Source organism: Bidens hawaiensis, unplaced genomic scaffold, assembly GCF_021521415.1.
Source record: "Bidens hawaiensis isolate Kalapana, Puna unplaced genomic scaffold, B.hawaiensis_p1.1 tig00419396_1, whole genome shotgun sequence".
Taxonomy (NCBI): domain Eukaryota; kingdom Viridiplantae; phylum Streptophyta; class Magnoliopsida; order Asterales; family Asteraceae; genus Bidens; species Bidens hawaiensis.
This window is the reverse complement of record NW_027504847.1, coordinates 1714060-1729144: the sequence shown is the minus strand read 5'-3', so window position 1 is coordinate 1729144 and position 15085 is coordinate 1714060. Positions and strand designations below refer to the sequence as shown.

The window sequence follows — 15085 nt, the reverse complement described above, 5'->3', positions numbered from 1 at the left end:
GAATCACCTGATTCGTTACTTGATTCGTTATGCTAATTCGTTATCTGAACATCATCTTATTCGTTACCTTAGCATAGCGATTGAGCATAATCGAATTACCAGATTCGTTATCTTATCTAACGAATGGATAGATAACGAACTAAGAGCTCATTCATTGTCAAGTCTCACGAATTGGGTCCCATTCGTTATGAACGCGTAACGAATTAGTCAATCATAACGAATCACCTCTGTTCTTACCCATAATTTGACTACAGGGTCAAAGTCAAAATCACCAAGAACGTAAACAGTCAACCTATCTCAGATCTGCAATTAAATCTTCGTTTCTTAACGAAATAACATGATTTAGGTACCGTTGGAATCGCCTATGCAGCGCCCCAAACCCCAAGGGTCCAATCATCCAGATATTTGTGTTTGTAGGGTGCGATTTAAGCATCTATAATACGGGTTATTTAGGTTAACAATTAACCTATCAAACGTTAATCAATTTTAGTAAGTTTGGCTTTGTTGGATTCGTTTTTACCATACTAACACAGATCTATGATTTCCCAAACCAAACCGAACCTATATGAACGATTTCTAAATATAAACGTACCTTAAACGAGTCGTTCTACGAACACGAGCTGGTCTTGATGTTGTTTAGGTTTGACACGATGATCTAGCACCAACAAGCTCGGGTTTTCAACTTTGAATCTAGGCTCGGGTTAAAGGATGGTGTGTGTGTTTCTCAAGGTGTAGGCTATGGTGTAGTGATAGATAATAATGGAAAGGATTAGGGTCTAAGGGGTATTTATACTCCCTTATGCCCATGGGCCTAAGGCCCATCTTTCCTTTTTGGTCCATAATTAATTCCATCTACTTAGCCTACTTGAACCATCTTATTATTACGTCATCAATTCTCTACCAATTTTAGTAAACTTTTCTATCGTTAACGAATAATACATTAAATATTATTCTTGGAAATTTCGGGATGTTACAATATTGTCATTTAAATATTGCATGATAGTACCTTTGAAAAGCTGTGAGCAATCAGTTCGCCCCGGCATTTCCACCGTAGATTGGGGTGTGACATATTGCACAACGACTATATTAATAGTGTTTAACGGACTTATTGTTTCTTGTATACTGATTATTTATCAAATATTGTATTTTCAAGAATTATTCGTGTAGTACACAAGCCTCAAACTAGTTTAACTATAAATCGAATCAACTTTTAAACCATTCTATAAATAGTTATATTTTTATTAAATTTTAACAAAGGCATTCCTTTTATAAATATATAAGAAGAAAAAATATTTACCTTAAAATTTTCTAAAAAAATGCCACCATTATATTGTGACTCTCCATGTACTTAACTTATCAATGTGTTTATTGTGTAATCAATGTAATGAACCTATAAATAGAGAGCTCATACTCCATATTAAGATATCAATAAGAACTCATTCTCCAATCTTCTGTATATTGCTAATAGGTTTATAATACGTTATCAGCACGACTCTTGAAAGTTTAATCCACATTATCATACGGTGAGTATGCATATCTTGAGATGTGTTAGAGATTTTATTGTTTCCATATAATATGTTATATAATGATATTATTTAGATAAGTTAACAATTTAACTAAATGATTTTGATGTGTGTGATAATAATTTTAGTTTGGTGAATGATAATTGGTGAAACCACTATAAACTGTTTCAATATTTATCTAGATTCAATTGATCAAATACATAATTTCATAACATCTTTTATATTAATTAATTAAATCGTAGTTAATGATCATTGTTTATAAACCTCATGAAAAGTCTAACGAAAGATACTTTTGAATATTTTTTATGGATGATTTAAATAGCATTATATCCATTCGTTAATTAGCTTAATAGATTTTTGAATGTTTTTTTTTTCAATTCTTTCTTAAATAATTCGCATTCACTTATTTGATTTCGAATTTTACGTACATGTTTGAATTTGATCTATGTCAATTTTTTTTGATAAAATCTCATTGTCATCATACATGCCAGAATAATTTTGTTAGAATGATGCATTATTATTATTTTTACGTGACCCATTTGTGTTTTTTTTACACAAAACCGATGGTATATATTGTCATCATATTGCTATGTTTCTCTTTCATAATAATCAAAATTGTAACCAATGGTGTTCCGACATTGACGTGAATATAACTTGAGTGACATATATTAATTCATGTGTTTTGATATAATAGTTCAACATGTCAAACCTAGCAAAGCTTGAATTTTTAGCTTTGGACATTACCGGAAATAATTATTTGTCATGGGTGTTGGATGCGAAAATACATTTAAATGCCAACAATCTTGGTGACACAATTAAAGAAGGTAATACAACATCCACCCAAGATAAGGTAAAGGTGATGATTTTTCTTCGCCATCATATCCACGCCGACTTAAAAACCGAGTACTTAACGGTTAAGGATCCACTTGACTTGTGGACCAAATTAACAGAAATATATGACCACCAAAAAACAGTAATATTACCAAGAGCTCGTTATGATTGGGTCAACTTAAGGTTTCAAGACTTTCAATCAATAAGCGAGTATAACTCGGCTATGTTTAGAATAACCTCACAATTGATTTTATGTGGGCAAAATATTACTGATGAGGATATGATGGAAAAAACATTCGCCACGTTTCACGCATCGAATGTGATATTGCAGCAGCAATATCGTGAAAGAGGTTTTACAAAATATTGTGACCTTATTTCATATTTACTTGTGGCCGAACAAAACAACGAACTCTTGATGAAAAATCATGAGACCCGACCGGTTGGCACCGCCCCATTCCCTGAAGCGAATGTGGCAGCATATAACGATAAAAATGGAAGTCGTGGTCGTGGTTACCATCGCGGTCGTGGTCGTGGTCGTGGTCGTGGACATGGATATAACCGGGGAAGTTATCATGGTGTTCAATTTAAGAACACAAGATCCCATCATAAAGGGCAAGAACATGGAAAGAAGCCCAAGTATGAAAGTGATAAAAAGACAAACGTAACCACATCAAATGCATGTCACCGATGTGGAAGTAATAACCATTGGGCACGTACTTGTTGTACACCAAAACACTTTGTGACACTCTACCAACAATCAGTCAAAAATAAAGGAAAAGGAATGGAAACAAACTTTGCATATGGCAACATTGATATCCCCAATGGTCACAATGAGCATACTAATACAACTGCTCTTGATGTGGATGATTTCATTATTGATCCAATCGATATGAATTCCGGTGATATCATGGATGATACACCCAATTTTGATGCTTCCAATTTCCATTACATATGAATGATTGGACTTTAATAAATGTTTTTCTTTATGTTATGTCTGGATGTTTTGGTTTTCTTTATGTTATGTCTGGACATTTATTTTTAAATAATATTTTCATTTTAAGCATATGGGATATTTTGGACTTGTTGTGTTTGAAATGCGTAAACCATTTTATTTATGTGATTTTTTTTGTTATTGTTTTGAAGTGTATGGAGCATTTAAAACGTCCTATTAATGATGAAGACATATGTCTAATCGATAGTGCAACCACGCATACAATTTTCAAGAAAAGACATTTTTTCTCCAATTTAATTATAAAAGAGGCAAACGTTGGTACTATATCGGGTAGTTCAAAATTAATTGAAGGCTTTGGAGAAGCAAATGTTGTATTTCCGGGTGAAACACGTTTCAAATTTAATAATGCATTGTTTGCCCCATTGTCTCAAAGAAATTTAATAAGTTTTAAAGATATTCATTTAAATGGATATCATCTTGAGACAACATGTGAGGAACATGATGAGTATCTTCAAATCACAAGTACGATTTCGGGTGAGAAACATGTATTGGAAAAGTTACCCGCACTTTCCTCCGGTTTGTACTATACTAAAATTAATATAATTGAATCAAATATGGTCATAAACCAGAAGTTTATGGACCGGGAAAATTTTATTATTTGGCATGATCGGTTAGGCCATCCCGGATCAATTATGATGCGAAACATTATTGAAAATACATGCGGGCATCCTTTGAAAACACAAAAGGTTCTTCAGCCTAAGGACATTACATGTGCTGCATGCTCGCAAGGAAAATTAATTACTCGTCCATCACCGGCTAAGGTGGGGACCGAATCTCTTAGTTTTTTAGAAAGAATACATGGTGATATATGCGGGCCTATAAATCCCCCTAGTGGACCATTTAGATACTTTATGGTCCTAATTGATACATCAACTAGATGGTCTCATGTGTGCTTATTATCAAGTCGTAATATGGCATTTGCATGACTACTTGCTCAATTAATAAGGTTAAGAGCACATTTCCCCGATTACCCCATTAAGAAAATTCGGTTAGACAATGCTGGTGAATTTACATCCCAAACATTTAATGATTATTGCATGTCTATTGGGATAAGTGTGGAGCATCCTGTACCTCATGTCCACACACAAAATGGGCTTGCTGAGTCGCTTATTAAGCGACTTCAAATGATTGCAAGACCAATGATTATGAAATCAAAATTACCAGTTACTGCTTGGGGGCATGCAATTTTACATGCAGCAACACTAATTCGCATCAGACCAACAAGTTACCATACTTCCTCCCCATTAAAGATGGTTTTTGGTCAGGAACCAAATATCTCCCATTTAAGGATTTTTGGTTGTGTTATATATGTTCCAATAGCTCCACAACAACGTACAAAGATGGGACCTCAAAGGAGGTTAGGAATATATGTCGGGTATGAGTCATCATCTATTATTAAGTATTTAGAGCCAACAACAGGAGATTTGTTTACGGCTCATTTTGCTGATTGTCATTTTGTTGAATCAGCATTCCCAAAATTGGGGGGAGATGAAAAGTAGCTAAAAGGAGATATATGTTGGAATGAATTATCATTATCTCATTTGGATCCTCTAACTAAACAGTGTGAACATGAAGTTCAAAGAATAACTCATTTACAAAGATTAGCAAATCAATTACCAGATACATTTACTGACCCAAAGAGAGTGACTAAGTCACATATACCAGCTATTAATGCTCCGATTAAAATCAATGTCCCATAAGGACCACCACATATTGGTAATGAATCTAATGCACGCCTAAAACGTGGCAGACCAATTGGTTCCAAAGACAAAAATCCTCGAAAGAAAAAAGGAGCAAATAATGATCGTAGTCAAATCGAGATAGCAGTAATGCCAGAAAAAGAGTCTCCTAAAGAGACACTAGACATGATGGTTCAAGACGAACATAAGGTACCTGAAAATGAAGAGATCTCAATAAACTATATCATGCCTAGGAAAGTATGGAACCGAAACCAAGTCGACGTCGATGACACCTTTTCATATAATGTAGCGCTATAAATAATGGAAAACAATGAGGATCATGAACCAATATCTGTTGATGAATGTAAACAGAGACATGATTGGCCTAAATGGAAAGACGCAATTGAAGCAGAATTAAATTCCCTCACGAAACGGGAAGTCTTTGGTCCCGTAGTTCAAACACCTGAAGGTGTAAATGTTGTTGGTTATAAATGGGTCTTTGTGCGAAAACATAATGAAAAGAATGAGATTACACGCTACAAGGCACGATTGGTAGCACAAGGGTTTTCGCAAAGACCTGGAATTGATTATGAGGAGACGTATTCTCCTGTGATAGATGCAACGACTTTTCGTTATCTTGTTTGTCTGGTAATACAACAAGGGATTGATATGCGTCTAATGAATGTTGTGACAGCATACCTTTATGGCTCACTTGATACAGAAATTTACATGAAACTACATGCAGGATTCAAACTACCAGAATCATGTAAATCAAGTTCTCGAGAACATCTTTCAATTAAACTAAACAAATCATTATACGGGCTAAAACAATCTGGGCGTATGTGGTATAATCGCCTTAGTGAGTATTTGTTGAAAGAAGGTTACAAAAATGATTCTATTTGTCCATGCATTTTTACAAAAAGATCAGAATCTGAATTTGTTATAATTGCCGGATATGTTGATGATTTGAATATAATTGGACTCCTAGGGAGCTCCAAAAGGCAATCGAGTATTTGAAAAAAGAGTTTGAAATGAAAGACCTTGGAAAGACAAAGTTTTGTCTTGGGTTACAAATAGAACATCTTAAAGGTGGGATACTTATGCATCAAGAAACTTACATAGAAAAATTACTCAAAAAGTTTTACATGGACAAATCACATCCACTGAGCACTCCAATGGGTTGTAAGGTCGCTTGATGTAGAAAAGGACCCATTCCGACCACCAGGAGACGAAGAAGAAATTCTTGGTCCAGAAGTATCGTATCTGAGTGCAATTGGTACATTAATGTTCCTTGCGAGCCATACACGACCAGATATATCATTTTCATTAAATTTGTTGGCAAGGTATAGTTCATGCCCAACAAGGAGACATTGGAATGGGGTAAAACAAATATTTCGATATCTCCAAGAAACTAAAGATATGGGATTGTATTTTACTAACCGATCGAAAACAAGCTTGGTTGGTTTTGTAGATGCAGGGTATTTGTCTGATCCTCATACTGGCCGATCCCAAACAGGATATTTATTCACACACGCAGGCACTGCAATTTCATGGTGTTCCGTGAAGCAAACAATCACAGCCACTTCATCTAACCATGCAGAATTATTAGCAATCCATGAAGCTAGTCGAGAATGTGTTTGGTTGAAAACTATAATACAACACATTCGTGGATCTTGTGGTATTTCTTCTGCAGATGAGGGACCAACAGTTTTATATGAAGACAACGCAGCATGCATTGCACAACTCAAGGAAGGATACATCAAAGAAGACAGAACCAAACATATCTCGCCAAAGTTCTTTTTTACACATGACCTACAAAAGAATGGGGATATTATCGTTCAACAAATTCGTTCTAGCGAGAATTTGGCAAACTTGTTTACTAAATCACTTCCGACCTCAACATTCAAAAAACTAGTTCACGGGATCGGGATGCGTCGACTCAAGGAGCTAAAATCATCAGGGGGAGAATAATACGCGTTGCACTCTTTTTCCCTTAGCTATGGTTTTATCCCACTGGGTTTTCCTAGCAAGGTTTTTAACGAGACAACATAAACAAGCGTATTTCAGCATGTGGATAGTCAAGGGGGAGTATTATGAATTATGTATTTATGGTGACTCTCCACCATTATATTGTGACTCTCCATGTACTTAACTTATTTATGTGTTTATTGCGTAATCAATGTAATGAGCCTATAAATAGAGAGCTCATACTCCATATTAAGATATCAATAAGAACTCATTCTCCAATCTTCACTATATTGCTAATAGGTTTATAATAGTGTTTGTATTTTTAAGTATTTTGATGTTTAATCAAGACTTACATAAAAAGTCATGTCCACTCAATAGACAATTGAAGGTGCATTAAAGACACAAAATCAAATAGCGTATTTTATAAAGGTAATAAAGATTCACATATATATACCAAATAAGCTTTATTACATCTGATAACGTTTTGATCTAAAAAGGCAAACTTATGTTTTACGAACTAAAGCTAAAACGAGATAAATAGATAAAAACATAAAAAATAAAAAATAAAACAATCAACTATTTGTTATGAATACACCATAAGTAGTGACTCTTCACATTCATAACATCTACTTATCATTATGTTTGTAATAATGCTATAGCCCTTTATATAGTGGCTCTTGTTATTGTATTAGACACACCTCTCAATGAATAAGAACAATCACTTTTTCTACTTCTCATTTTCTCTCAATTCTATGATTATATGCATTTCCAATAATGTTAATAGGTCGTTGTTTCACAACATGTTATCTGCACGAGTCTCTATATTTTATCTTGAATCCGTTATCAGTTGGCTTCCCTTAACTAACCAACAAAGTCGTTACCAACAACTATATCGCCACTGTTGGCTATCGTCCTTTCTTTCCTCTCCACATCGATAGCCGCAATACAGTCTTGTGACTAAGGCACGTACCAAGACTGACCTATTATTTGATCTTTGATAAATACATATTTTTTATGCACCTTGAGTGATTTTTCTTTGGAATACGTTTTCCAAATAATTAATGTGCACAGTTCTATCCCACAACACATTTGAAGAATTAATATGTATACTAGTTTATATGTTTTTAGCCGATTTCCATATCACACATCAGATTTTTCCAAGTTAATTACTAATATACTCTCTCGAATAATTATGATTATTTAAGAACACATTATTTTTTTGGATTATTGTATTTTGTCATTTTGTGTTCATAATGCTTATAATAAAGAACAAACTCCTACTAGAGTTACTGGAACATTTTGTAGCCATTCTCTACTGGTCATTCTCTAATATACTTTATAGATTAATTAACTATTGTTAAACAATAAGTTTAAGTTATAGATGGTCTAATTAATTTCTTGTAGCATCATGATTAAATTGTAATTTTTAAATCTGTTTGCATCTTACTTAAAAATCATTTTGCATGATAATCAATTTTCTTTATTTTAACACACTGGTGAATTGGGTGAATGAATAATTATACATTTATCATTATTAACTACCCATATTGTTATATTTATATAAATGGATTAAATGGTAATCATTGTCATAAATTATATATCATACACCCATTAAAGATAATTAAACTATGCATTTACAAGACATGCGGTTTTCATATGTGTATTTATACACGAAATGAATTAAATTAAATTAGTACTTCTAATATACCTTATTGATGATTATATTATTTACTTTATATATAAACTCATAGACTTCCTCAACATTAAATGGTGGTTTATATTACAATCATAGTTATGCTAAACTTTAAATATACTTTGATTCTTATGTTTGCTAATGCTTATCACTTATTTCGTTTCAATAAAAAAATAGCATGCTTTTTACTTTGTTGACACCAAATTTGAATTTCTGCATAGGACTAAAATTCATATTCATATGCTCTTATTAATGATAAATATGATTTTTCTTTATTATGTATGTATTATGTTAAACCTTGCTTGGTTGAAAGTCACACCCATTTACCACTAAACCAAGCTAGCACGGCAATTCATTATATATACTTGTTTGTATTTGATGAAAATGCATCTTATCAATTTTATAAAAGTTCTATTATATGTTTTATAATTCCATGAATTTATTTATTAACTTCAATTTAGACAATCTCATGTTTGGTAAAGCATGCACATAATTATGGAAATGAATTTTGATGTGCTTCATCGTGTCATAAACTGATGGCTAGTTCGTATTTATCTCTTCTAAACTTTGATTTTAATCCAAACTTGTCATACTTGGTTGTTTATGTTTTCTTTACATTGTAATACGATGACTTATTATAACCAGTTGTATTGCATAATTGTATTTTATGCGATATTTTCTTATTGAATATGTTAACATTTATAGTGGGCTTTTTATGGTGGTCGTTTTAAACCTTATATATTTACTAAAATATTGTTACTTAAGAACATATTTGAGATGGAAACTATTTTATCCAACCTTAATCTTCTCATCACATGATATAAATTGAGAACTATTTATGAGAGTAATGCTCATTATCTTTTCAAATTCTTAAAACCTTTCTTGATTTTATAATGAGCTTTAGAGAGTATGACACATGAGTTGTCATTTCATTACATTAAGTTATTCTAATAACTTTGTGGATCCTTTATTATAAGCAAAACATATACATAATCAGTCATTCATAAGAGTGGTAACTAATCACAACTTTGATCATTATAAAGGTTGTGATCATGTATATGAGTAAGGAAATTGTAACGATGTCACCATGAAAGTCGTTCGGTCAATAATCCATTCCTTGAAGTGAATGTCATGATACAATGATTAGTGTGAAGTTTGTGAAATTTTTATGACACTCATGATAATAATGTGATGTTTATACAATGATCATTATAAAGATCATGATCATGGTAAATAAGGAAATTGTAGTGACCCTTGCGTTAATAATGAGATCAACCATGTTAATATTAAAATTTACCACAAGAAGTGGCGCACCAAGGAAGTGATTATACGAGAATAAATTACAGGAAATGTGTTATAACATGAATGTTTGAAACGATATACATTATTATCTCGTATTGGCCTGTCGTGTATCAAACAAACACGAGTGAACTAAAGCATCTATGATCATAAGCAGGAAATTTATGAATCATGACTGTTTAATATGTTGGTTTGACCGGTAAGACCATTCCGAGTCATTGATGATGTGAAAATTGAAGAACCAGAACGTTCTTCATGGTAATTAAACATACGATGTTTGCTCTCAAGGGGAAGTTAATTATTAATCAACTAAGTTGGGTGTAATATCTAATACACTATGAAAATGAAAAAAAGGATATGCATATCCCGACATGATACCATTTAGTATTTTTAAATCGATGCATCGTCTAAATGGTTATCAAATTCGCAACCTGAAGTTTGCGTGACTTGTGACTTGGCTGATAGCAAGCATATTATTATAGACTATTTTTGATAAATGCGGTGATCTTAATTCCCATATCACCAATGATTATTGGAAAAAGTGTTAAACCACATGTGCTGAATATTGTTGCAAAAATTGCTTTTAGCGAAGACAATGAACATACGTCTCCGATTGATTGCAAATCCAATAATCATGAGAGCAAAATTGCATATGTGTACATTGGAACATATTTTTTTACATTTTGATATTAATTCACATCATACCAATAAATTATAATACTTCCTCCCCGTTACAACTGGCTTTAGGTCAGAAACCAAAGATTTTCCATATGTGATTTTGGTGTCCAGTATGTATTAAAATTGATCCATCATACACACAAAGATGAGACCTCAAGGAAAGTTGAGAATATATGTTGGATGCAGAAAAGTATTGATAACTATGCATTTAGAGTCATTAACGTGGTATTCGTTTACGACTCAATTTATTAATTTCTACTTCAACAAAATAATATTTCCAACATGAGGGGGGAGATAAGAAGCAGTTGAAAAATAAAGAAAAAGTTGCAATGATTATCATTATGTCATACTGATCCTCAAGCTAAAAAATAAAATAAAATTTGTGAACCAGAAGTTCAAAAGATAATTCATTTACAAGAATATGCGAATTAATTACTAGACGCATTTACTGACCTACACAAAGTGACTAGCCAAGTCGCATATACCAACTGCTAGTGCTCCGATTAATATTAGTGTCCCTAAAGGACAACAATATATTGGTGATAAGTCTATGGCATGCCTAAAGCATGGTAGACGATTCTGTTCCCATAATAAAAATCCTCGAAAATAGAGCAGGTAACGAAAATGGTCAATTCGAGGTACAATAAAAGGGTCTCCCGAAAGACATTAGACATGATGGTTCCAGAAGAACCTAAGGTACCTGAATAAAGAGATCTCAATAGATATATCATGTCTGAAAATACGTGGAACCGACAGAAAATCGACGTCGTTGATAATTTTGTATAGCGCTTGAAATAATGAAAAAGATGAGGATCAAGGTTTTGTTGATAAATGAAATTTGAAATGAATAAAAAGAAAAAGACACAAGTGAGACAGAAATGAAATCTCTCACGAATCTAGAAGTTTTGGGCAATTGGCCCCCATTAACTAACGGTTGTCAAATACATTAGATGCAAATGAGCCTTTATGCAGAAGTATGATGAGAAATGTGAGATTATAAAATATACGGCACACATGGTGGCAATAAGTATTTTTAAAAAACTCATAAAAATATGAGGAGACTTATTCTTCAATGGTGGATGCAATAAGTTTAATATAGTGATACAAGGGATATTTGATATGCGCCTAATATATATTTAAAATGAAATTTATATGAAATCTCCAGGATTTAAGTTGCTAAAATCATATAAAGTTCTCGAGAACGATATGACTGCAATATATTTATATATATATATATATATATTCGAATCCGAGCACATTATTATTCTTGTATACGGTGATGAATGAAATACATATGGAAATCCTTGCGAATTTCCTAAAATAATTCATTGCTTAAAAGTAAACATTTTAATGATGTAAATCCTATGCATCACTAAGCATATGGTGATATTCAATAAACTATGTATACGAATTGTGCAATATGAAATGAAAATAAGATAATTGTTGATGGCATCTTTGAATATGATATAGAAAATGATGTGGTAAAAAAATGAAGTTTATGTGCAAAACTCTTGAAGAGTAAGATTTTATACATGATTGGTTAACATGGAAGGAAGTCCATGAAAGATTATACACGCATGAAACATTTAAACTAAAGCTCAAGAAATTTGCTATATGAAGTTAACACATGTTCTAATGTGAACTAATACAGCCGAGTCAGACATGTTATAATCAACTCGGTGATTATCTCGGGGAAAAGAGGTACGGATATGATATATTTGATCCACTTTTGAACATTTTAAAATCATGTTGATGATTACATTGAATCCCATAAAGAGATGATATGCAGGTAGAGCATTTGTATATTGATATTTTTATACCAATTAAACTTCAAATAGAAGATGTTGGAACATTTAATACGGATGAAATTCATCTCATATAGAACAAATTTCTCTTATTTTAAATAGAAATTCTTGGTATTATTACAATTCATGCAATATTTTTTGCTAGCTATACATAACTATATATATTATTTATTTATTTATAAGATAGTATTGTTTCAAGTGAATAGACACTGAAATGATCGATAAAAAAATTATGACACATACAAGGTATGTAGTATATGAATTTATATTTTGCTAACCCGTAAAAAAAGGGTTTTGTTAGTCGTATTAATGCGGGGAATGTAATATAACAAAGTTATGGATGTTGGGGTACTTATTTACAAGAAGACGCATTACAAGTCACTTATTTACAAGATGAGAAAGTCTTACATGAAGATAGTACATCATTCCACCAAATAAGGAAGTGTACACTACAAGATCAAGTGATGAATTATCAACTCCAAAGGGTTAGATAAACTTTCGAAGAAGATCAAAACCCGTCACTTAAAGGATGTATAAATAAGGGGGAGTATTATACGCGTTGCACTCTTTTTCCCTTAGCTATGGTTTTATCCCACTGGGTTTTTCAAGCAAGGTTTTTAATGAGGCAACATCACTCAACGTATTTCATTATGTGAATAGTCAAGGGGGAGTGTTATGAATACACCATAAGTAGTGACTCTTCACATTCATAACCTCTACTTATCATTATGTTTGTAATAATGCTATAGCCCTATATATAGTGGCTCTTGTTATTGTATTAGACACACATCTCAATGAATAAGAACCATCTCTTTTTCTACTTCTCATTTTCTCTCTTTTCTATGATTATATGCATTTCCAATAATATTAATAGGTCATTGTTTCACAACACTATTGATAATTTAGATACACCATTAAAATTGAGCCATACACACACATCAATAACTAGTTTTGACTGGCGATTAACTAGTTAAGAAGCATCGATTTAATCATCTGCTTATCATTTATCAACGGTTAATAGAATAGTTGAATTACTTAAATATCACATCATTATGACAAAATTAAAAATAATCGCATTCAAATGTATGCATTACCAACATTAATAGCTAAACTTTGTCCAAACAGGCAATGCCCCTCTAGCGAACAAATGTAATAATGGTCTCCGGCGAAGTTCAAGCTGATGGTAACTGGGGCAGTTTTTATGGTGGACCCAGGGTCACTAACGTGACAATGATCGTAGTCATCTTTAGACACTTCAGTGACATCATGTGATCCCGTGGGAAAGTCAAAGACCAAAGAGTCACCAACGGTAAAGATATTCGTAGATGCCCAGTCGGTGTAGAGACTACGGTTCATGGGAATAACCCAGCCATAGGTGTCACCCACTATATGTTGCACCGCCGTGGCCGAGTAGCAGATTGCCATGATTGAAAGTAGGATCGTAAAACCAACCATATTAAAGTTGAAAGCAACCATTTCTTCTATTTCGTCTCTATTTATGTATCTTCTTTGAGGTGTTTAGGTACATTAAATAGTTGTAGTTTCAAACACTATAATTTAATTTGTTCAAACTTTTTTTTTTATATTTTACCAAAGGTGGAAGGAGTATATAGTTTTTACCAAAATGAATGATTTAGAAAATATTACTAAAATGTTTTTTTTAATAAACTATCTTTTCTTACTCCTAATGCTTTTCATCAAAATAATTTCTATATAAAGTTTATATTTTAACAAACAAAGATTGATAAAAAATGAACTAATATTAATAAAGCCTTTTTTTGTCCATCTGCTTTAAATCAAAATCATTCAAAAATGGTATTTTAAAAATTGTTTTTATATTCATATTATTTAATTGTTTTTATCAAAACTACCGATTTAAAACAAAAAGTAACCAACTTTGAAAGTTGTTCCAATCAGGTCACTGATAAAAACTTTTGTTCCAATCATGTCACTGAACTTTCATTTTTTTTCCAATCCTAGATATTTTACCTGTATAGCAGGTAATCTAGGCTTTTTTTAATATAATTTTCAAATTCCGAAAATTTGCAAAAAAAAGTTTGGAAAATTGAGGTTCGGGTTAGAACGGGTCAAGGTCGGAACGGGTCAAAACGGGTTTCGGGTCAGTTTTTTTTTGAACCAACGAATCAGCACGTTTTCAACACGTTACAGCTCGTTTAAGCGATTTTTCAGTTAGTTTCAGCACCTAACAGCTCGTTTAAGCGACTTTTTAGTTCGTTTCAGCACCTAACAGCTCGTTTAAGCGATTTTTCAGTTCGTTTCAGCACCTAACAGCTCGTTTAAGCGATTTTTCAGTTCGTCTCAACACCTAACAGCTCGTTTAAGCGACTTTTTAGTTCGTTTCAGCACTTAACAGCTCGTTTAAGCGGTTTTTCAGTTAGTTTCAGCACCTAACAGCTCGTTTAAGCGGTTTTTCAGTTCGTTTCAGCACGTAACAGCTCGTTTAAGCGATTAGGTGCTGAAACAAGCTGTTAGGTGTTGAAACGAACTGAAAAATCGCTTAAAGGAGCTGTTAAGTGTTGAAACGAACTGAAAAATCGCTTAAACGAGCTGAAAAATCGCTTAAACGAACTGTTAAG

General features: G+C 32.7%; 1 protein-coding gene across 1 annotated transcript; it reads left to right on the top strand.

The window, feature by feature from the left end:
• The first annotated feature begins 2223 nt into the window (after nucleotides 1–2223).
• Nucleotides 2224–3309, top strand: LOC143608596 (uncharacterized). The gene has a single exon (XM_077083600.1). It carries the CDS (start codon nucleotides 2224–2226, stop codon nucleotides 3307–3309), a length of 1086 nt encoding a protein of 361 aa, XP_076939715.1.
• The last annotated feature ends 11776 nt before the right edge of the window (nucleotides 3310–15085 follow it).